General features: G+C 40.3%; 1 protein-coding gene across 7 annotated transcripts in view; it reads right to left on the reverse strand.

Moving 5' to 3' along the window:
* Window positions 1-25423, reverse strand: part of ENOX2 (ecto-NOX disulfide-thiol exchanger 2) — a 266757-nt gene that overhangs the window by 37072 nt on the left and 204262 nt on the right. For all 7 annotated transcript variants that reach the window (XM_061177648.1, XM_061177647.1, XM_061177649.1 and 4 more), the window contains 2 exons: window positions 12693-12848; window positions 3736-3942 (listed from right to left, as the gene is read on the reverse strand). In XM_061177648.1, coding sequence (XP_061033631.1) covers window positions 3736-3942; window positions 12693-12848 — 363 coding nt within the window. The remainder of the gene's footprint in view (window positions 1-3735; window positions 3943-12692; window positions 12849-25423) is intronic.

Genomic DNA, 25423 nt, shown 5'->3' on the forward strand with positions numbered 1-25423 from the left:
CTCCTTAAAATCCTTCAATGGCTTCCCATTGTATCCAGAATAATAAACTTATTACTACAGGCATAACTTGGAGATACTGTGGGTTCAGTTCCAGGCCACCATAATAAAGTGAATATCGCAATAAAGTGAGTCACACATAGTTTTTGATTTCCCAGTGCATATTGAAGTTATGTTTACACTGTACTGTAGTCTATGAAGTGTACAATAGCATGACGTCTAAAAAATGTAAATACCTTAATTAAAAATACTTTATTGTTAAAAATGCTAACCTTCATCTGAGCCTTCAGTGAGTTGTAATCTTTTTTTTTAAACTTTTTATTTTATATTGGAGTATAGTCGATTAACAATGCTGTGATAGTTTCAGGTGCACAGCAAAGTGACTCAGCCATACTTATACATGTATCCATTCTCTGGATGGGGGAGTTTGGGGGAGAGTTGTAATCGTTTTGCTGGTGGAGAGTGTCACCTTGATGTTGATGGCTGCTGACTGACCAGGGTGGTGGTTGCTGAAGGTTGGGGTGGCTGTGGCAACTTCTTAAAATTTAAGACAACAATGAAGTTTACTGCATCAATTGATTCTTCCTTTCTTGAACAATTCTCAGTAGCCTGCAGTGCTGTTTGATAGCATTTTACCCACAGTAGAACTTCTTTCAAAATTGGAGTCAATCCTCTCAAACTCTGCTGCTGCTTTAACAGCTAAGTTTGGGTAACATTCTAAATATTCTGTTGTCATTTCAACAATCTTCATAGCATCTTTACCAGGAGTAGATTCCATCTCACGAAACCACTTTCTTTGCACAGCTTTAAGAAGCAACTCCTCACCTGTTAAAGTTTTATCGTGAAATTGCAGCAATTCAGTCACATCTTCAGGCTCCACTTCTAATTCTAGTTCTCTTGCTATTTCCACTACATCTGCAATTACTTCCTCCACTGAAGTCTTGAGTCCCTCAAAGTCATCCATGAGGGTTAGAATCATGTTCTTCCAAACTCCTGTTAATGTTGATATTTTGACCTCTTCCCATGAATCACGAATGTTCTTAATGGCATCTAGAATGGTGAATCATTTTCAGAAGGTTTTCAATTGACTTTTCCAGATCCATCAGAGTAATCCCTATCTATGGTAGCTATAACCTTACGAAATGTATTTCTTAAATAATAAGACTTGAAAGTTGAAATGACTCCTTGATCCATGGGCTACAGAATGGATGCTGTGTTAGCGGGCATGAAAACATTAACCTCCATCAGAGCTCTTGGGTGACCAGGTGCATTGTCAATGAGCAGTAATATTTTTGAAAGGAATCTTTTTTTTCCTGACCAGTCAGTCTCAGTAGTGGGCTTAAAATATTCAGTGAACCATGTTGTTAAACAGATGTGCTGTCATCTAGGCTTTGTTGTTCCATTTATAGAGCATAAGAAGAGCAGAATTAGCATAATTCTTAAGGGCCCTAGGATTTTTAGAATGATAAATGAGCACTGGCTTCAACTGAAAGTCACCAGCTGTATTAGCTCCTAAAAAGAGTGTGCCTGTCCTTTGAAGCTTTGAACCCAGGCATTGACTTCTCCTCTCTAGCTATGAAAGTCCCAGATGATATCTTCTTCCAATAGAAGGCTGTTTTATCTACAATGAAAATCTGTTGTGTAGTGTATCACCTTCATTAATGATCTTAGCTAGATCTTCTGGATAACTTGCTGTAGCTTCTACATCAGCACTTGCTGCTTCACCTTGCACTTTTATGTTACGGAGATGGCTTCTTTCCTTAAGCCACATGAACTAACATCTACTGGTTTCAAACTTTTCTTCTGCAGCTTCCTCACCTCTCTCAGCCTTCACAGAACTGAAGAGAGTTAGGACCTTGCTCTTGATTAGGCATTGGCTTAAGGGAATGTTGTGGCTGGTTTGATCTCCTATCCAGACAACTAAAACTTTCTCCATATGAGCAATAAGGCTGTTTCAGTTTTTTATCATTTGTGTGTTCACTGAACTAGCACTTTCAATTTCCTTCAAGAACTTTACATTTGCATTCACAAGTTGGCTAACTGTTTGGCATGAGAAGCCTAGCTTTTGGCGTATCTCAGCTTTAGACATGCCTTCCTCACTAAGCTTAATCATTTCTACCTTTTGATTTAAAGTGAGAGACTCTTCCTTTCACTTGAACACTTAGAGGCCATTGTAGGGTTATTAATTGGCTTAATTTCAATATTGTTGTGTCTCAGGGAATAGGGAGGCCCAAGGAGAGGGAGAGAGATGGGGGAGCGACTAGTTGGTGGAGCAGTCAGAACACACACATTTATCAGTTAAGTTCACCATCTTAGATGGGTGCAATTTGTGGCACCCCAAAACAATGACAATAGTAATATCAAAGATTACAGATCACCATAACAAATATAATAATAATGAAAAAGTTAAATTTTCCCAGAATTACCAAAATGTGACACAGAGCCACGAAGTGACCAAATGCTGTTGGGAAAATGGCTTTGATAGACTTGCTCAATGCAGGGTTGCCACAAATCTTCAATTTGTAAAAAACACAATATCTGCAAAGCATAATAAGGCAAAGTGCGATAAAAAAGGTATGTCTGTATAGATTAAAGGACCAACATAATTTGGTACTGTTTACCTCTCAGACTTCATTTCCCTTCACTGCCTCTCTCTCATTTACTGTGCTCTAGTCATGCTTACCTTCTCTCCTCTGCTTGAACATGCCAAGTCCATTTTCATCTTAGGGTCTCTACTTGTTCTTCCTTATTTTGGAATGCTTCTCCTATAGATGTTTGCATGGCAATCCCCTTCATATTGTTCAAATCTCAATTCAAATGTTAGAGAATACTTGCTTTCCTAGCAACCCCAGGTATGTTAGCTGTTTTAATCTTCTTCATAGCATTTATTGGTACCTGATATTATTTGTTTACATATATATCATATTTTGCCATCTTCAGAATGTAATATCCCTGATGGCAAGAATTTTGTATGCCTCAGTCTTTGCCATATCCTCAGCAACCTAGTATTCTGATTATCAGTCAATAAATATTTGATAACTAACTGACTTCCATAGTTATTTTTGAGCATCTACTTTTGTACCAGGTTATGTGCTAGATGCTGGGGATTCAAAGTTAAATAAGACACAGTCTTTCCCCTAAGGAGTTCATTCTCTGTTGCAGGAGACAGAGGTAGAAAGAGACAGTTCTCATATGGTGTTACAGGTGTCATGTTAGGAGGAAGCACCAGGCATGGCAGAAGCACTGAGGAAGGGGTGCCCAAACCAGCCTGGGGCAGAGTGGGGAGAGAAGTCAGGGAAAGCTTTCTAGAAGAGGTTATGATTGAGCTGGAGCTTTAGGGTATGAAGATGTGTGTATGGTGGGTGGGGGTGGAAAAGGTAATTCTAGTCAGAGGAAAAGGCATAAAACACCATGGGCACATTCTGGGAACTAGAATTAGTTTAGTGTGGTTAGGACATGGTATGTGAAGGAAGGATTGGGAGATAATGTTGAGAGGTAAAACAGATAATCAAGGCCTTTAACACTACAAGTAAGGAGTTTTGGTGTTATCCCATAGGCAATTGGGAACTACTTAAGAACTTTTAAAGGAATACATCAGGTAGTAACATGCATTTTCCATCTATGAAGGCAAGAGAGGTTGCCATTAAGCCCAAACTTTAGCTGCCACAGGTGCAAATACACTGATCCCCAATCTCTGTGCTGTGCCTGGTGGCACAATCCTCATGACTAAACACCTACCAGAAAGATAAAGGGCTTTGTCCACCATGTACTCCTCAGCAAAGCGAATGTGACAAAAGTTTTTTTTGCTCTTCCGAATAGCAATGATCTCTCCACACTGCTCAAACACTTCCACGATGATCTGCTCTGTACCATTTTCAGGCAGGCCGCCCACAAATACTGTTTTGCATCCTGGTGGTCGTTCTCGGGTTGCAGGAGGTGGAAGATCTAAGTGTAAGTGCAAAAGCATTTGAAATTAAAATGTTTGCTTAGGACAGATGTCTTAGAAACTTAACATGTCCCAGAGACAGCCCTACTGTCCCCATCAGACTTCTGCCTAAGAGTCCCAGAAGCATGTGGCCTCCAAGATGCTCATCTCTGCTCCATAGCAAATTGGTTGCCTGAACCTGAGAATTATTTTATTCAATGATTTGGTGATCGTGATGTATGTATACAGGATAAAGACTCAGACCCATCTGTCTCATCAAAAGTTCTTTAATTTTGTTTTTTACTTTTGTTGTGACAACCCAGCTATGCCCAATTTTCAGTCATTTTTATTAAGAAGACAATTAGTGGAAAGAAATCCCACTCGGTTTAAACTTACTTTTGAGAATTCTTAGAACCAGTGTCCTTGAGAGAAGGGTTTGTTTAATTCAGTTTGTAGTTATTGTATTCTCCCTGTTCATGCTTACAGAAAGAACTGTTTCAGGATTAATTTGACAGTGAAGGGGTGAACATTTACAAAAATATTTACAGCTATCAGAATAATTTGGTTGACAAAGTCAGCCAGAGTACAGATCATCCCTTTTAGGTTTTTTGTTTTTTGATACCAGTGAGCTCTTCCTCAGATTCTTTGCTGGAGAGGTGAGGTCCAGAGCCAATCATGCAGCATTTAGAGGGAAAGTAAGCTCATCTGGGAAATCATTAAATAAAGTGAGATATATTTGGCTGTAGAGTTATTAAAAACCTACTTAATGAGATGATTCTCCTTCTGCTTAAAAAATGTGCTTTCTACTCACTTATACATAAAGCCGGTTGTATCTGCCAGCTCCTTGTTGCTGTTTATATGTAGCAAAGCATTTCCCAAGCAAAATCCTACAGTTCATAGCCCAGCAAAACAAAGCATGATGGTCAAGGGTTTTCTAGTGTTGGTTTTGTATCTGCAAGGATTTATTTTGTGTAATCCGTTCTTCCCATTCAGCTCTTAACAATAATTCTCCCAGCTCAAGATTTGGAGAGCTCGACAACCAGTGATTACAGCTCACATGCAAAAATAAATGAGTTTCACTTGTAGATTAGGCCAAGGCCCCCACCTGATTCTTATCCAAGTTGGCAAGCAGATGATTTGAGAGCTGCCTCGGCTATTAGCATCTTAAGCTTCCTCACTTTGCTTATTAGTGTGGGTCAGAATAATCAAGTTCTCATGATACTCTCTTTCCCTCCATTTAGTCAGTAAAAGGGGTAGAGGGATTCAGGGAACCTACAAAATTTCTGTTAAAATTTTAAATGCCTGCAATTTCAAGAACTCACTGTGTTGGTTTTTCATTCCATAGGAGAAGTTTAAAGGGAAAAGAAGATAACCTAGTGAGCAGGGATCTGAAATGTCTAACATTAGAGAGGTTATAGCTTTAGCCAAAAAGGGAAAAATGAGATCCAGAATCTCTTGAGACTTATACTTCTGAGTTTTTTAAGAACTGGAAAGGAGTCTAGATATCACACTTCCAGTGATTCTCAACTCTGGTAGCATATTAGAATCAACTTGGGAGTCAAACAAACAAACAATGCCTGGGTCTCACTCCAATGAGTCTGATTTAATTAGTCTGGGGTGCAGCATGTGCATCATTTTCTTAAAGTTCCTCAGGCAACTCTAATGTGTAGCTATAGTTGAAAACCACTGACTTGGCCTAAACTTATAATATTCTGAGGAAAAACCTTAGCTGAGTGAGGTTGGGTAACTTATTCAAGGTCAACAAATCAGAAAGAGAAGGAAAATGAACTTGGAGCAGTTAAACCTGGATTTAAACCTTAATTACTCACTGTCTGTATGACCTTGGGAAAATTACATAACCTCTGAGAACTTTGTTTTTTCATCTTAAAATAGGGATACTATCCTCTACCTTACAAGGGTTATTGTAGGATAATTGATAATCTACTGCCTATATTGCATGTGGCATAATGCCTAGCACTTGATAGGTTCCCAATAAATTGTAGTTATTATAGTGTTATTATTATTTACTATTATAGAACTCAGGTTTCCAAATTACCACTCTGAGGCTTTCTAAAATCCTACTACAAGTCCAGAGTGGAGTGATAGCTAAGACCTGGATTTCTAAACTCTCAGCTCCTTGCTTTATCCAGATCTTTAGATAAGGCTGGGGTTGGGAAGGAATCACTCTTATTGGTAGAGAAACTGTTACAGAACTGAACTTGGGTCTGCTTCACACCCCACCCCCCCAGCAGTAAAACCAATCTACTGAAATCAGGTTGTGCTGAAGGAAAGTACAGCATTTATTGCAGGAACCAAGCAAGGAGAATGGGCAGCTCATGCTCAAAAGACCTGAACTCCCTGATGGCTTTCATGGAAGGGTTTTTAAAGGCAACATTTGGGGTGAGGGTTGCAGGGTGTATGACTTTCTTCTGACTGGTTGGTAGTGAGGTAACAGGGTGGTGTTTCAGGAATCTTAATCATCAACCTTCTGGTTCCAGCCAGTCTGGGGCATATTCCTTGCAGAGGAACTAGGACTCTGTTTTATTGTTGAATTATTGTTCAAGCTATCTTGCTTAACTGCTTTTCCTTTGTTTCTGTATTCCTCCACTTCTCCAATTAGTAACTGCTTGTGCCTGCTCTTTGGCACTCAGGGAAGACCTAGGAGACCAAAATATTTTCCTACAAACAAGAAACAGGGGACACGGAGGGCCTTTTGTACCCTGTAGGGCCTGTGGTGTCCTGCTCAGTTTCAGAATCTACAGCTGTGAAGACACACATGATTTTGACCATGGAACACAACCCGGCCACTGACTATATTAGGTAAAGAATTTTCAACAACATCTATTTAGTTAGAGCCATGTTTTCAAATCTAAGGCTTCAGAATAAAATCCTGCCTTAGAACCCTCTGAAGTTTACTATTTAAATGAATTTGATAAAGAATCTTTTTATGAAGCAAATAATCACCTTTTTATATTATTTGAGTTAGCCTAGGTTTACCTTTAGGTCCGTTGAGAGACTCTAAGGAATGTCTGGTTACTGCTATAGTTATATGTAATACTGACAATACCAAGGCTCTTTCCCTTGATGAAACCATCACCCTATTTAGATGCTGTGATTATTCTGTGGTGACTGTCTGCTAAGTAAAGGCGCATAAAAGCCACTAAGAGTAGTGTCAAGAATGCTGGGGATTTATTTATTTTCCTTGGGTAAATGTAGCATTTGCTGAGATTTAGGTGTATGCCACCAGCAAGGCAATGGGCTGTACTGTCTTCCTTAATGGATAGTACTTGTTCTTTAATTAACAGCTCAAAGTACTTTGTTGTCTGGGCCCGATTTTCTAATCCCACTGAAATACAGTGATATGGGCATAGCAATGGTAACTCCATAGGAGTTAATCCTATTAATCAGGTAATGTGCTAAGCTCCTGTAACACCCCAATCACCACTCCGGATGGAGAAGAAGAAACTTCCATGTAAAAAGATGCAAGATAACTGGGAGTATAAAGCACTCTAATCTCTGGTAATGGAAAAGGAGGAGCTTCTAGCAATTCTAATTACAACTAAGCACCCACTCTGGGGAGCTGTGTTGGGGCAATCAGCATTAAGATCAAAGTCACCGCTCATCTTTGAGAAGTGAGGCAGGGAGCAGCATAGAGGCCCAATAAACCACTTGCATCTTGCTTTTCAAAGGAGCATCACAGATCACTCAACTGGTTTGCCAGAATTTGCATACTGCAAAATCTTTGAGTTGATTTTATTAGACAGCCCAAGATTGAAGGTCCCCTAGACAATCAGCAGGGGTCAGATATATTTTAATGTAATCCCAACTGATTGGAAGTAATCAGAAGGCCAGCGAATCTTTATTAATTCTCAATTTATCCATTTTCTCTAATTTTCTTTATAGAACCCAGCCCTAGGAGCCAAAATGAGTTCAGCCTGTTTTGAGATGGTAAAATGAAATGATTGCTCTTTTTCTGGCTCCTGGGTGCTTTCCCACATGCCTGCACACAGATAGCAGATGATATTCCACCATTTATTCCATGTTCACTGTTATTTCACAGTAGATGAAAAATGCAACCTCTCCATACAGAAGGTCTATCAGCTGAAGTGAAAAATCTTGACAGAATTGAGTTCTCTGGAGAGAGGGTGCTGTCCTTTTCTTATACCACCAACTGAGGACTGTTAATTGGGAATGCAGTAAATCTCTGATAGCCACCCTGTGAAAAAAAGTACCTGTGTTCCAGAGAGCTTTCTTTTGCCATATCTCTGACTCCTAGGAATCAGAGGATGTTGCTCCTAGGACAATTCACCATTTATCTTTAGGAGACTGGTGCACAGTCAGCTCCAGTCTAGTTTGATCTGTTGAATTTTTAGACCAGAACTGATTTTGCCTAGTCTAGATCAGAGAGGTTAAGTTACTTACCCAGGATTTCATGGCTATTTAGTATGGAGATCTGGGATATGAAACCAGGCCTATGTCACGTTGGGGCTCTTAATTATTATACCATACTGCCTGTTCCACTGAAGGCACAAAGCTCTACGGGCCACCTACCAATTTGCTCTTGCTTTTCCTAATACATTTTGAGGGACTTTTGCCTAGGTGAATAATTATTGTGGTAGCTACATTTTTAATGTCAAGAATCATATTTTTAGAACTGGATGAAACCTTGGAGGTATCTAGGGTAATCTAACCCAATAGCCTCACTTTACAGACAAGGAAACTGAGACCCGGGGAGGTCATGCGACTAACCCAAGATCCCTCAGGTAGTTGGTGACAGAGCTGGGGGTAAAACACAATTCTCTCGACTTTTAATCTAGTAGTTTGTTCACTATACTATAATACTGTTTTTTGCACATTTGATGTAGATCCACCTGGAAAAGTCTAGTGGTCAGTTGGCTATATGTGTCTGAAGCTCAGAAGACAGCCATGGACTGAAAAATAGATTTAGAAGTTGTCGGCATGTGGTGTAATTACCTCATGCTCTCTTGGTTTGATTTCTAGACCTCTGACTTCTCCTTTTGTATTCATCCATCCATCCCTCCATCACTCAAGAGATATTTATTGAACACGTACTATATGTCAGATACTTTTCTCAGTGCTGGGGATATATCAGTGAACAAAACAGACAAAACTTCCTGCTTTTGTGGAGATTACATTCTATAAATTGCATAGTTTGTTAAAAGGTAATAAGTATTAAGTGAAAAATAGAGAGGGTAAGTAGGATTGGGAGTGCGGCAGGGAGGGCTGAACTTTTAAATAGGTTGTCAGGGTTACTGAAGAAGAGACATTTGAGCAAAGACTTGAAGGAGGCAGGTGAGTTAGCCATGCAGATATTTAGGAGAAGAGTATTCTAGGCAGAGGAAAGAGCCAATACAAAGGCCCTATGATGGAAGAGTGGCCTGGTGTGTTCACAGAACAGCATGGAGGTCAGTATAACTGGAACAATGTGTGATGGAAAGGAGAGTGGTAAGAGACAAAGTCAAAGAGATAATGTGAGAGAGGGAGGACCTTCTTTGCCATTAAAGGTCTTTCTGTGCCATTCAAGACAGGAATAAAGATGCAGACCTACTAGAGAATGGACTTGAGGATACGAGGAGGGGGAAGGGTAAGCTGGGATGAAGTGAGAGAGTGGCATGGACATATATACACTACCAAATGTAAAATAGATAGCTAGTGGGAAGCAGCCGCATAGCACAGGGAGATCAGCTTGGTGCTTTGTGACCACCTAGAGGGGTGGGATAGGGAGGGTGGGAGGGAGAGACAAGAGGGAGGAGATATGGGGAAATATGTATACGTATAGCTGATTCACTTTGTTATAAAACAGAAACTAACGCACCATTGTAAAGCAATTATACTCCAATAAAGATGTTTTTTTTTAAAAAAAAAAAGGTCTTTCTGTGCCATTAAACAGACTTCGGCCTTTATTTTGAGTAAAACAGGGAGCCATTAAAGGGTTTTGAATAGAGGAGGGACATAGTCTGACTTAGGTTTTGAAAAGGATCACTCTGCCTGCTCTCTTGAGAGTACATTGTAGGGGGCAAGGGTGAAAGAGGAAGACCAATTAGAAGGCTATTGCAATAGTTCAGAAAATGTATTATGGGGGCATAAACTGGGTCACAGCAGTAATTATCAGGAAAATAGTAGAATTCTAGTTATATATTTTAAGGTAGACCTGACAGAGTTTTCTAACAGATTAAATATGGCGTGTGAGGGAAAGAGAGTAGGTAAGGATTACCCTTAAGTTTTGGCTGAGTAATTGAAAGGATGCAGTTGCCATTATCTGAGATGGAGAAGGATACTAGTGGAGAAGGTTTGGGGGTAAATATTAGGGGTTTTGTTCTGAACATATTAAACTTGAGATGTCTCTTTGACATGTAAGTGGAGATATCAAATAAGCAGTAGGATATGAGTTTGGGGTTCAAAGACAAGCTCTGAGCTAAAAATATAACTTAGAGTATCACTGGCATACTTTTTCTCAGCCATGAGATTGGATGAGCTCATCAACGGTATGAGTACAGAGAAGAGGTCCAAGGACTGAGTCATGGGGCTCTCCAATGGTAAGAAGTCAACGAGAACAGAAGGTTATCAGCAAAGGAGACTGAGAAGGAATGACCAGTGTGAGAAGGAAAACGAATAGTGTGGTATCCTGGAAGCCAAGTGAAAAAGTATATCAGTGAGTAAGGAGTAATCAACTGTGTCATACATGGCTGTTAGGTCAGTTACGAAGAGAAGTGAGAATTGACCACTGGATTTAGTATTGTGAGGTCATTAGTGTTCTTTTTTTTTTTAAAGGTAAGAAAAAGTTTATAGCAACTAGTAACATAAAATAAATACATATTATAATGTGGTATCATTATTGTCTATCAATTTATCAAATATTTTAAAAGCATATTATGTAAATATAATTGTCATGGTCCTTATAAAAGACTGGTTTCCAGGTATGAATGAGAATACTTGTCTAACTAACTTTATTAGTGCTGTAGACATTAGTGTTCTTAAGCAAGCATTTTGATAGAGCGGTGGGGCAAAAGCCCAAATGAAGAAGATTTAAGAGAGAAGAGAAGAACTGGAAACAGTAAAGATTAAGTGCTTTAAGGACTTTTGCTGCTAAGGGGTGTACACAAATGCAAACTCCCCTTTCTCTCTTAAATTTTGAAATGTTAGAATTCCTTAGGGTGCCCTGCTTGGTCATCCTCCTTCTTGATCTATATAATCTCTCTGGTGTCCATTCTAACACCTTCAAATGACCTAATGTTTCAAGAAGGATGAAGGGGTCACTAGTTCTAAATATAGTAGAGAAATAAAGTAATTTAAGGACTAAAAAGTATCCATTGGATTTAGCCCCTAATACTTTATTGGAAATGCATTAGAATGATGAAAGATTAACTACCGTTTTAATTTCAGTACCTTCCATGTGGAAGTGTTTGGGAGATGGTAGGCTTGGAGTTGGGCTGGAGAGGAGAGTGAGATTAGAAAAGAGTTGAACTTGACTAAATTGTGGGTAAATGGCAAGTAGAAATGATTGAAGATGGTCACACGATGCTATAGAGGCAGAAAAATTAGGATCGCTAAGACAAAGAGCATTGCTTACCACCCAGTTCTACAAGGGGTAAGTCATAACACTGCATTTGCTGACCGACAATGCATCCTGAGAGGAATTCAGGATGAAAAACAGGATAATGCACTCTGTGATTTGGACAAGCAGGCCCTATGGATAGTTAGATGTATATCTCAGGAAGAATTTTAATGACCCCAGATTCTTGAAGCTTCCCATATATAGGAAAACACTAAAATCATTAACTTGAGAAATCTGTTCTTTGTGATTAGCAGTAATTATTTACTAAGATGTATGCTAGACTGCACATATTTCCTAGCCAAAAATCATAGATAAACTGGCCTCTCCCCCACCTGTTTGGAGTAGTTTTACTCAGAGCTGAGTAGCTGTGTCCTGGGCTTTAGTCCTCAGCAAGACCCTGAATAAAATTTAAACTCACAACTCTTATGTTGTGTGTCTTTCTCTAAGTTGACAAAGCAGACCAGTGAAAGGCTTTTGAAGTTCAGGATTTAGACTCTGAATCTGTGGGCAATGGGAGCCCCAGGACTTTTAGGGTTCTGTATATGTGACAAGGACCTGGATGAAATGTTAGGTGGGAGAGAAGGGAAGGAATTGATGGTAAAGATACTTTCTAATGAAGAAACAAGACAGAAGCAGATCAGATGGGTGCATAAAGAGACTGTGAGAGTCCCTAAATCACATGACCTTATTGCTGAGAGGCCACTGAGTGCAAGAGAATATACCAGAGACAGGCAGGAGTAAGTACTGGGGTTTATAATCAAGGCTTCATCAGACACAGTTGGTGGGCTCTGGAGAAGATAAGTCAATGATACCAAATTCCTACTCTTCCCATAGCACTTGCTCTTTCCATTCACCTTTACAAAGCCTTGGGGCTGTTAACAAAAATGGCACTTTTGCCATGCTCTCAGCAGAGAACTAAGGGAGGCTTATCCGTTAGTGTTTTCCCCACCCAAATAACCTGAGCCCCCTTTCAACAAAATTCAAGTTCTAAAAAGGAACTAGAACACTAGTTTACTTTAAGCTGTGTCAGGAGTGTTATATTTTGAATTCAATTCCAAAGCCAGGTTCCTTCCCAGAAGCCACCACTTTACAGGCACTAATTGCCCTGACAGCATTCTTAACACAAAAACAAATAACCAAGGGACTGAGACACCAAAACATTGTGACTTGTGTGGAGAAAAAGCAGAATATTACTTGGATTTGGAGGGAAGAGTGTGCAGCTTTTACAGTGTATGATCTCTTTTACTACTGGCATATCTGGTGGAATTGGAGGAGGTACTATTCCCAGGCCAGGCATCATTGGAGTTATTGGTGGAATTCCAGTCATCATTCCAAGAGCAGGATCAAAGTCTAAAAAAGGAGAGGAAAGAGAGAACAATAAATTACACCAGGCAAGATCAAGTAGAGGCAGAATGCTACCTTATAAGCTTCAAACCAAAGGTCTTTCTAAGACAGAGGCAAAATATTTAAGAAAACATGTTATTAGCATTACCAGGTCTTAAATATTGTAATTGTGCATTTTCCTTTTGGGCTAGGCCTGTTTGTTTGTTTGTTTTTTTTAAAGCACTTTTATTTATTTATTTATTTATTTTTGGCTGTGTTGGGTCTTCGTTTCTGTGCGAGGGCTTTCTCTAGTTGCGGCAAGCGGGGGCCACTCTTCATCGCGGTGCGCGGGCCTCTCACTATCGTGGCCTCTCTTGTTGCGGAGCACAGGCTCCAGACGCGCAGGCTCAGTAGTTGTGGCTCACGGGCCTAGTTGCTCCGCGACATGTGGGATCTTCCCAGACCAGGGCTCGAACCCGTGTCCCCTGCATTGGCAGGCAGATTCTCAACCACTGCGCCACCAGGGAAGCCCGGCCTGTTTGTTTTTGTTTGCCCAGTGCCTGTTTGTCTTTACCTCTCATTTTGACATCCAAGGCCTTTTGTAATATGACCGCGCCTTGTCCATTGATCTTTCCTTCCACTACTTTCCAACACACACCCTCTGCTCCATTCAGACAAGGCTTCTTGCTGTCCCTTGTAACACTTCCTGTCTTTTTGCAGTATAGCATGGTGTTAAGAGCATACAGTTTTGGGGTTCGGGAAGACCTGGGTCCTAGTTCTACCATTTGATTAGCAGGATGAATCTTTTGAACCTCCGTTTCGTCATTTGCAAACCGGGGTTAATTCCGCCTACTTTTATAGGGAGCTATGAGGAATAAACAAAATGATGAATGAAATGTGCCTAGCATAATGCATAGCACAAAAATGCTCAATAAATAACTATTCTCTGTGCCTTTGTTCCTGTTGTTCTCCCTGCCTGCCTGGAGTCATTCAAGCCTCCCCAAATTCTCCCCATGCTTCAAGGCCTGGCTTAAAGTCCCACCTTTCCAGATAATACTGGTTCATTCTTATCTCTTTATCTAAAAACTGTTCTACACCTGTTGCCACCGAATTTTATTTTGCATCATCTTTTGTTTCATTCAGGGGTGCTTCTAGGATGTGCGGGAGCTCCCAAAACATACTTTGTGGGGCTTGTCTAGATACACAATTGATTCACCACAAATCAGCATCAACACTATTCTGGTAGCCCATTCGATACCATGAAAGAAATACCATACCATACAGCTGGAGTGATTTACTTGCCAGGATACTCTCCTGGAACCAAGACTCTGGGAGGACTCCACAGGCACAAGTTCTGAAGCTTCTTGGGGGCATTTACGTGAGTCTACATGTGGGGTAAAGGATTGAAGAGTGCCTCAAAGGGAGAAATGGGGACTGAGGTCCACATAGGTTCAATTTGAGATTGGGGCTCCTTGCTTAGATGACACTGCAGGCCTTTGTCAATCCCAGGCACTGGAGGGGAACCTAGAAAATTTTGAGAAAGCTGCTTCTTGCCATCAAGACACACAGAGGAGCTGCTCTGGACTTGGGGCACCTACCCCGATGGCACTATCTACCTGGCCAGTCCTCAGCTCTGGAGAGGGACTTAGAAAATATCTGGACAGTCATTCCAAAGCTCGAGGTCCCCTGATGTGAGGGCCCATGGCAGGGGCCCCGCTTACCTGGGTCTAAAGGCGGTACTGATTTCATTGTTTAAATTTGTCTCTATAACAAAATGCACATTCTTTGAGAGAAGGGAGTGCATTCTACTTCATTTCCCCACCTCTCACCCCTGCCCTCTGTTATAGAATGCACAGTGTATTGCAAAAAAAGAAAAGATTGCATAAGGAGTTCTGATAATGTAGGGGTAGTCATGGTAGCAGTGGCAGATCCTACTCCCCCAGACTTTACCCTGCTCACCACTCAGGCCCAAGGGACAGTGCCTTTAAGTATGTCCTCAAGGTGGCTCTGAACCCCCTGGGTGGTTCTCTAAGATGTTGAAGGAGGTGTATCTAAACAGTGGGAAGAACCTGTGGTTCATACAGAAGCAGGACTTCAAGTACTATAGGCCCAGAAGGAGGGAGTCTTCTGACTGGGCAGATAGGCAGGTGGGTGGCACATAAGCACCTCCCATTGCAAGCCAGCCCAAGAGAGCTAGGGCATTCCTCATCCTCCCACATGCCTGTCATGCTGAGATGCCAAGACCTTGAACATGTTTAGGAAGAAAGAATTTTCTTCTAAGAGGAAATTTTATTTTTCTGAAAACAAATTTACTTTTAGCCCTCATATGTTATCTCACCCAACATGCAAGTATTCACACATGCCTGTGCGTGCACACACACACCCTCCTTCCCTTCCTCCCTGTGACTCTCATCTCTCTCCTCCACATGCTAGTTATAAGACCTTGAGGGATGTTTCTTAATATCTGTGTGCCTCCATCTCCTTTTTGGTAAAAGTAGGGATAAATAATGACATTTAGCTCAAAGGATGAAAGGACAGAACAGATATGAAAACCTCTGCCATGATACATGGTGGTCCTGATAGGTAAGTTTCCTTCCTTCCATTCAAAACATGCGTCCACACACTAATACATTCACTTATTCAGGCATTCACTTCCACATCCCACAAACATTTGTAGCCTCCTATATGTCAGGCTCTATGCAGGGGGACAGGGTGTCCAGGTCTTTTTTTCCATCTTGGAGAACTTAGGAGCCCTGACACTCTGTGTTCCTATGCTGTAGAATGAGAGCACTGTGGTTAAGAATGCCATTTATGTCTTTGGAAAATTTGATTCCTTGTGTATAAGATTTTGGAAAAATTGTTAACATTATCTCCCCCATTTACAAACTGCTAATTTTCAGTAGGAAAAGATCAGATTAGATTGTGTGCCAACTAAACAATCCCATCTATTTTCCCCCCCTAATGAAATGTTTGTCTTCCTTTTATTGTTCTGCCTGCCTCCTCATTGTTATTCATATAGTTCTGTCACTCACAACTCTACCTTACCACAGATTACAGAAACATCAGTTCATTAAACAAGTTCTGCCACTTCGACTGAGAAAGAAATGCCTGTCTCCATGTACTGTCTACTAATAAATGGAGACAAACAAAAAACAAGTACACAGGATAAATATAACTCCTGACTGATGTACTCACCACTGAGCTGTTTGGTATGATTACATTAATATTTTATGAAATTCATTTAAAAGCAAGTGTATTCATGACATATGGCTAAAGCCAGAGTAGATAAACTCCCTTTCTTCTTTGCATTCAATATGCCAAGAGTTCCATAGGCTACACTGCCTAGCAGGGCTTGCTAGAGGGCAGGATGTACATTGTACATGACATTTCAAGGGCTCCTATCACATTGATTATTTCTTTTGTTTATCTTCAACCATTAAGACCAAAGTAGACTTGAATTTCCAATACCAACCAAGAAAATAACCATTTGAAATCATGGGCCTTATACAAGTATTGCAGAATCTGAAAAAAATCAAAGAAGTCCAACACTAAAATACACTGGGAATAGAACACCAGAGAAATTCTCTCCCTTTTTCAGGCCCTATTCTGGCTTGAGGAGTACAGCCAACATGTACATAGTATTACCACTTATGTTAGGAATTTAAACTTCTGAAGGAGATTTGAAATCATTTTATAAAAGGGTTGTGGAGGGACTTCACTGGTGGTCCAGTGGGTAAGACTCCACGCTCCCAATGCAGGGGGCCAGGGTTTGATCCCTGGTTGGGGAAGTAGATCCCACATGCATGCTGCGACTAAGAAGTCCACATGCCGCAACTAAGAGATTGCATGCTGCAACGAAGAAGTCTGCACGCCGCAACTAAAAAAAAAAGATCCTGCATACTGCAACTAAGATCCCGGGTGCCACAAGTAAGACCCAGCACAGCCTAAATAAATAAATAAATAAATAAATAAATAAATAAATAAATATTTTAAAAAAGGGTTGTGGAAAAGGCCAGGGTATTCCCCTAGAGCCCTTTCACAATAAATACCCTGTTCTGTTTTGCTTTTACCACCATCTCTTCTTCTAACGCCTTTTCCCTACTGCCTTCTTTACTCTCGGCACCGCCATTGGTGGAAATGTCATAAGATGTTGGTTTGTATTCCCTCTTCTGATTCATGTACTTTCCAAACTCCCAGCTTACTGGAAATGCTGCAAATGCTGTTTTTCAGTTGCGCCACCTTGCTCCTCTGAGTTGCAGCTCTATTACATCTCTATTATATGATTTTAAGTAATGTTTCAGTGTAGCCTTAAGTCTTCCTGCTGCCTAGCAACTTGCACTTAACTCAACCTAGAGTAGTTATCTAGCAATATTATCATCCTCCATTCTCTGTACACATCTGAGCCAGGGAGCTACAATGGAGGAAAATGCCATTTGTCCAGTCATCCATATGTCTAACCATTTGTATGTCCTTCAGTATTTTGATGCCAGCCCCTCTGCAGGTGTTGGGGTTGAAGGAATAAGATAAAATCCTTGACTTCAGAGTATAGTTTGGGAACAGCCATGCAAACAATTGTAATGCTTTGTCATCAATTATTATTATCATCACTATAATTGTTTATTGGGTGCTTCCATTGTGCTAGGGACTGTGCTTGAGCATTTTATATAATCTCATTCCAAAAGACCAGTGGGCTAGGTACTGTTATTATCCTTTATTTTATAGATAAAGAAACTGGGGCTCAGAAAGATTTAGTTACTTGCCCAAGGTTCCACAGCCAATAACCTAGGCAAGACGTAGGATTCAAATCCAGGTTAGTTTAACTCTAATGCTTTTAACCACTGCACTGCCTCTCAATGTAGTATGGCAATTGTTTTCATGAATTAATTTAATTACAGGTATAAGGTGAAATAGGTATGCTGAAAAACATGGCAGACGAATAACAAAATGCTTCTATATAATTCTTTTTTGCAAGTGTGGCGGATTAAAGGTGGATACGAATTCTTTGTTTCCCCTCCCGTCAAGAGGTGAGGTCTATGCCCCACCCCCTTGAGGATCTGGATGGGCTCTAGAACCACTTTGACCAATAGAATACAGCAGAAGGGATGTTGTGCCTGTTTTCAGGGCCAGGCCTTAAGAGAGATAAAATTTCCACTTGTCTCTGGGAACACTTGCTATGGGAGCTTCAGTCACAATGTAACATGTCTGACTACCATGCTGGAGAGACCATGTGGAGAGGGCCTTAGTGTAAATGGAAAGGGAGGGATCCAGCTGAGCCCGGTGTTTTATCTGTCCCTGCCAAGGTGCCATGAGTATGAATAACGTTGTATTGGAACCTCCAGACTATCCCACCACAGCTGAGGCATCCCAGTTGATACCATGTGGAACAGGTGGATTGCCCATTTGAGTCCTGCTTAAACTCTTTATCCAGAAAAATCTTAAAATATAATAAAGTCATTGTGTCTTAAGCCACTAAGTTATAATGTGTTTGTCATACAGCAATAGGTAAGCAGAATATGCAGCACGTCTGAGGAGTGGGGTGTGATTGGTTAATAGAGTTAGCTATTTTCAAGTAATTAAAATAGAAAGTACACTAAGCACCTAACTAGACTGATTATTTTTCCGATTATTGAAAAGGTGCTTTGGGATCCAGCAGGGCCCCAGAGCCACTGTCTTTGAGCAATTGTTGTCACTGTATATTGCTGTGTAGAAGGACCAGTTGGAACAATGCCAGATGACAACACACTACCAGATGTACAAAGACTACAGATGTCTACAAAACACTAGAAACCTTAGAGGTTGCCCATCTTTGATGCGTGACAAAGACACCACATATGCCAATTTCACGGTTCAACCCTTGATATTTTCTGGCAGGCCAGTTCACGATGGCTTTCTTCCTATAGACAGCAACCTCTACTTTTGTGGCAGGGGAAGAGGATGCTGTCCATAATACTACTGCCCATTGATCAGGTGTATATGAATTTCCAGGTTTTATACACATCATCTCATTTAAACTTCAGAACAATCCTAAGGAATGACCAATATTATTATTCCCTATTTTACAGATGAGGAAATTGAAGCTTACAGAGATAACACAGTAAGGCCACACAGTAGGTGGCTTTTACTAGTTATGCTCTCAATCATTAGTCTACTCTGCTTCTCACAAAGTCCATGGGTCCACAGGAAAAAAAGATACTTCTTGTCAGACTAAGCTCTGTTACCTACCAACTCAACCTGTAGAGTCCTTCAAATGTTCCTGTCCAAAAGGCTACCATAGGGTTGCTTATCTCTACAGCCAGAACTTCCTGTTGAGATATTCAATATATGTGTTGTCACAGCAATAGACAATTTAGAGCCCTCTGTTCTAAATCTGAAGTCTCAACTTTGACTCACAGGAGAAGTTGGAATTGTGGCAATGTATGAACTGGAGATAGGCAGATATAGGAGCTGACATATTTACTATCCTGCTTGCCTTTTCAGAACCGGACCTGGTTCTGGCTGGCTGGAGTCCTCTTCATACCCTCAGAAAGCCTCTGCTTACACTTAGTGACTTCTCCCCATCCAAGTCCCCCCCCACCGCCAGGTCCATTAAGGGCATTTCCAATCTTTTAGGTATTCCAGAGACCCTTGATCACCAGGAGGTAGTCTATATTCACAGTCAAACCACTGAAATGCAACTATGGATTAGTCTAAAATAAATGTTCCAAATAGGATCTAATTATATATGCATAATTAAGCTATTTTATAGAAAATTATGATTCCAATTCAGGTATACATTTCTGGTACATTATTGCTATTTCTTTAGAGTTCCTACAAAATTCATTGGAAAATTAAGAATTATGCCTGGGTATTGAGAAATTTTAACTCACTACAGTCCTGGCTGCCTCCTCTCTACACAGATCCTTGAAAAGACTTTTCAGGCAGCCAACCTGAAGAGGGAACACAGATTTCTAAGGAGAGCTTGGCTGAGCTGTGAGATGACCTTGAACTTACCACAAGCCCTCTTGGAAATAGAACACAAGTTTCTAAATTTTTGCACAATGACTCTCAAATTCTACCAAAATCTGTCTTGCTTCTCCAGAAGATCATCAAAACCCTTGTTTCAGGTCAGTTGGAAAGTTGGGGTAGGGTCTGGTTCATGCACAATGACAAACGAGGCAGCAAGCTGGGCTTGGGTGGGTTATGTGGCATAATTTCAGCTCATAAAGACTCTCCCTAATAAATATCAACTTTGATCCCAAATTTCAACCAATGAAGCTTTATTTCATTAGTATAAGTTTTTGCAAATATCTATATATCTAGTCCACCTTCCCCCTATTCCTTCCTATTTTGTTCTTTGTGTTCTTGCCTTGTTAGAACATTTGACAGATTCAGGGTCATGCCCCTGACTCTCATCTAGGGATGCTGTGAACACCTTTGGAAAGGCATTAGGGAGGACATTTCACACTACATCTTTGGTTCCTAGATTTCTGGATTTTAGAGATGAATAAAAAAAATATATATATACATATATATATTTAAGGTTGCCAACCTCTTAATTTGCTAAGAAAAGACATGGAAAAAAGTAACAAAAATTAACCACGTACCATTCATGCAATTCATAAAAGACAGAACATTTCAAAACCAAAAATATAGGAAATCTATAATCTCTGAATAAAGAACAGTCCTTTCAATTGAGCAAATTTAGCTTCATGAAAAATTCACTATATTCGTAGTTTCTACATTTTGCAGTGGATGAGGGAAAGCAATATCAACTGGTCCTGGGCTCCAGCCCAGTGTTTGGAGATGACTCAACTACCTCACTTAGTGTGCACCCTTATGTATGAAGATCCCTATGAAAAAAGTCTTTCAGAGCTAAAGTGTCAAACACACACAAGTGTTAAGGGCCATGAAAAGTTTGACTTCTCCTGAGGACTGGTATATTTTCTCTTCAGGGAAAATGCAAATTATATAACTGATCAGGTTTCCCTTTTTGTTTTGGCTACCTGGTCACAAGTGCAGTTCACCTTTAGAAACTGGGTGGGATCCTATGACCTACATATCTGAATTCTAATTAACCTCCCTACCGGGGCTTCCCCTTCTATTCTCATTTATATTTTCCCAGATGATGGTTTATTTTACTTGTAATTTTTCTCTTTTACTGTAATCTTTCTTATAAGCTGCCTCAAATATTTTGTGGAATGGGGTGATGTAAATCAGCTCAGTATTTAACCATTTTCCCCACACTGTATAGTCTTGCATACCTTCCAGTCGTTGGTGTACCACTTCCTCTGCTTAGGCTGTTCTTAGTTCCTTTTTTCCATCTGACACTTTCTTATATATCCCTGGACACTGAGCTCAAATGTTGCCACATCTGTCAACCTTCCCTGATCACCACTACCCACCTAGCACCCCCTCCATCCTACCCTGGCTAAAACAATACTTTTCTACATGTATCTACTATGGCTAAAACAATACTTTTCTACATGTATCTACTATGACACTTGCTACATTGTAGTGTAGTGATATGGACTTTGCTGCCTCTGCCACTGGATTCTGAGCTTGAAGGCCCATTTGGTATCCCCTTGACCTAGCTCAATATATTTTAATTCATGGATGGGTGAATAAAAGCACAAATGAACAAAATGTTTAGGAAGTCTTTGAGTTGTTGAGGGTCAAGAGGCAGCTCAAATGAGAACAGGTTTTATTAGGGATAAAAATATGGGGGTTCTAAAAGTACTCTAGTCACTATGAGGGAAGTAATCTTTCTCTTTTTTGTTCACTGATTTATCCCCAGGGCTCCTCGCAGTATCTTGCTTACAGCAGGCCTCAGTAAATATTCCTTGTATGAATGAATGAATAAACCATCTCACTCTACTGGACTCTTTATAATAGTTTCCATGGGGGAATCTTGAGAGTCCCATCACTTGGTAGGATTCAAGCTTGATTTGGAGAGACATTAGTTCTATTTGGTACAGTGGTTTATATATTATTGGCTCTTGGTGAAGTGTCCACCATGATGATGAACAGTGCTCTCCTTTCTCAGGATCTCAACATTATCTGCCACTGAAAGCATATTCTATTTGTGGACGATAGTAAAATAATAGAAACCCAAGTCCGGGCCCCCTTGAGGAGCTTGAAGAACAGTGGCCTATCATGTGTCACACATCTTCATTCTTTCTTTCTGTTCTCATCAGAGTTTGCCTGCTGCGTCCAGTGAGAACTGCCTCCTTAAGAATGACAATTCTCATAGATGGGCAGCGTCTTGCTCTGGGAATAAGGGCCATGAGTCATATTTTCCAATATCTCTCATTATGGAGGAGGCATAGTCAATACAGTGGAGACACCATAATGAGGGACACTTCTTCTTTGGGACTTCACAGGCTCCACACTTGGATGCTAAGGAGATTTTAATTTAGGGGAAAGTAAAGGAAGCAGCACACAGTATTCAGTGAGTACCCTTTAATCGGTCCATTCTTGGATTCATCTGGCACGATGGGCAGAACAATGCTCCAAAGGAGGCCTGACTCTTTTTGGTGCCTCCCTTCATGTGAAAACTAACATTAGTCTTATTTGACAAGCTTGGAGAAGCAAATACTCTTTCAGGAAAGACAGGTGCCGGCCAGAGGGGACCTTCTAATCTGCCTTCACTGTGGATTAACTTTATTGAACAGCAGTTGTACAAAAAACACCATGTTAGATGAAAGGGAGCTCTACACCAAACCCCAGAGATGGCCAGTCTCTGCTCCACGCTCAATGAATATAATAAGCTAGACACTGCCCAGATGACAAGTACGTGTCCAAGAGATTCAGCATCCATGACAGTATGGATTTGAGCTCTCTGGGGGAAGTCAAGGAAGCTTATGTATCATTTGTTTTTCATCAATGCCAAAAGCCTTTTCTGTTGTCACAGATAGGCCAGATGAGACAGGACAAAGAAAAACTCTGCTGGCTAAGAAGGAAACCTTCTAAGGGGCAGAAAAGTAGCTAAATTACTAAGCCATCAATGGGTGACCTCAGGAAACAGTTCCATGTGGCTCCTTTGCTTCCTTTTCCATTTTAAGGAATTTGGGGCAGTAGGAAGAGGATTAGGGGGATGTTTTACCCCATTCAGTTAAAACATTACATAAAAAGGTGGCAGGGCCCCTGTTTCCCAGACTCTAGCAAGAAGAAGGGTAAGCAGCATTGGCGCGTGGTGCCAACTTTCTGCTTCTCTGGACACCCCCCACCAGATTTACAGGGAGCAGTCACCAGCATTGTCAGACACACACTGTTCTCTTCACCTGCCATTGTCCAGTGCTTCTCCAGGGAAAAATTTGCCCCTGCATTCATTATACTTCATTGTTGTTAAGAATAGAAATAAGCCATAATTCAACTTTTTGTGAGCCATATATCAGATGTGAACTTGAAATAATAATAATCATAGCTGAGTTCACTGAGGAATTACTGTGAGTCAGGCATCATTCTAAGACATTATATGTATTAACTCATTAATCCTCATAACAATGCTATGTCATAGGTGCTATTATTATCTCTGTTTTACAAATGAAGAAACTGAGGCATAGAGAGGTTAAGTAAATTGCCAAAGGTTACACAGCTACTTAATGGCAGAGCAGGGATTTATTTGAACCCAGGCAGTCTATATCCAGAACCCACGTTCTAATCTGATGAGTAAATTGCTTCCCTAAAATAATATGGAGAGGAGAAGAATCATTTCACATACAACTGAAGTGATTTTACACGTAGCTTTACAAAGTATGTCTCAGCCTAGTGCTATTGCCCTGTATACTTTTAAGAGAACTAAATATCAGTATTTCTAAGACCAGGTTTCCAAAAACCCAAGTAACTTTCCTTGGAGCATAGCTAAATGATCCCTGAGTCACAAGGTTGAAGGGGACCATGAGAAGCCATTTCTTCATAGTCCTTAAGAAAACAAGAGGGAGGCAAAGGGGCTTGAAGTAGAAATTAAAATCACTCTTGAGGTTTCAAATGTCTAGTTGGGGTGGATGTGATTAGCGCTGACACTGGCTGCCTAGTACCCAAGTACTTTCAATCTAAATGGCAGCTTAGCAGCTATTTGAAGGAAGTATGTTAGTATTTCCTTTATCTTAAATAACACGTAATATGACTAATAGCAATAATAATGGCACCAGTTAACCTTCATTGAGTGCTTATTATATACCAAGCATTGTGCTAAGTATATTATTTAACATTCACAGCAATCCTATGAGGTAGATACTATAACCATCCCCATTTCACAGATGAGAAAACTGAGGTACAGATAGGTCAAGTAACTTGCTCAAGGTCACATAGCTAGCAAGTGGCAGAGCCAGGATTTAACCCGAGCAGTTTGTCTTTGAGGCTTGTACTAAGCAAGGTACTGTCTCTGCAGAAATAGCCCTCTGAGCTACTGTTATGAAAACCTACCCCGATTTTCTAGGCCTGATATTGACCCCAGCACAGCTTTGGGCCTGTAACGATGGCCTGGATGATTTTTTTACGCTCAGTGTTAGGCCTTTTTTTGTTCCACATTATAGATGGGTGGCAAAGCACTGAAGATTACTTTGTGAGCATAGATTTATGTTTAAATGTGGTAATCTACAAATAATCTAAGCTAACATTTAGTCCTCTTAGTATCAGAGTAGGTCTGGCCTCAAGATTTTTTCTGGGACATATACCCATGCGGTTCAGTCTTCCATAAACTGGTAATATTTAAGCCAAATCAGATAATCTAGTCACTCTAGACTATAAGAGATAGTCTAGAGTGATTGTGATTGTGATTCAGGACCACTCTATATAAAGCTATAAAATAATATATAAGATTTTAGTTTAAATTCTATTATAATGAAATAATGAAGAAAAACAAAATAAAAAAAATTACCCCCTTTGGAAATGTTTATGAGAAATATATTAATAATGATTTTTAAAGTATTTTAATAGCCAACATTTTTGAGCACTATGTGCCAGGAATTGTACTAAGCACAATTTAATTCTCACAACAACCCTAAGTGGCATCACTCTAGATCTGTTTCTCAACTTTAATGTGCTTATGAATCACATGCGGATCATGTTAAAATGCAGCTTTGATTCAGTAGGTCTGGGCTGTGGCCTGAGAGTCTGGGATTCTTAACAGCTCCCAGGTTATGCAGACCACACTTGAGTAGCAAGGTCCTAGATTGGCCTAGATTGTCTTGGTCCAGTCATGCTTTTAAGTAGGATAACAATTGTGCGAATCTGGGAGATTAATGTTTAGGATGTTTAAAAAGCACCCCAGGCTTCCTGATATGGCAGTTCCCTAATGTCTTCATAAACCCATTGTTTGATCAAATTTATAATTATTTTATAACATTTATATCATTATTCATGATTTTATATTTGCAAATTTGCCTACTTGCTAAAATTTCTTTGTAACCCCCCAAATCAATACTCACAGTACTTTCACGGTCATTTAAGGTCATATGCAGAGCGATAAAAAATTTGAGTTGCCCAAGGCACATTCACAAACCTATTTTTATGGTTAATGGCTCTGACAGTCCAGGAAGCTTTTCTGTGTCTAAACTAAGCCCTTCAGATGACATGGCATTTTTCTTCTGATTTTATCTTTAGTGGAGATGGAGTTAGTATAC

The sequence above is a fragment of the Eubalaena glacialis genome, chromosome X, assembly GCF_028564815.1.
Source record: "Eubalaena glacialis isolate mEubGla1 chromosome X, mEubGla1.1.hap2.+ XY, whole genome shotgun sequence".
Lineage (NCBI taxonomy): Eukaryota > Metazoa > Chordata > Mammalia > Artiodactyla > Balaenidae > Eubalaena > Eubalaena glacialis.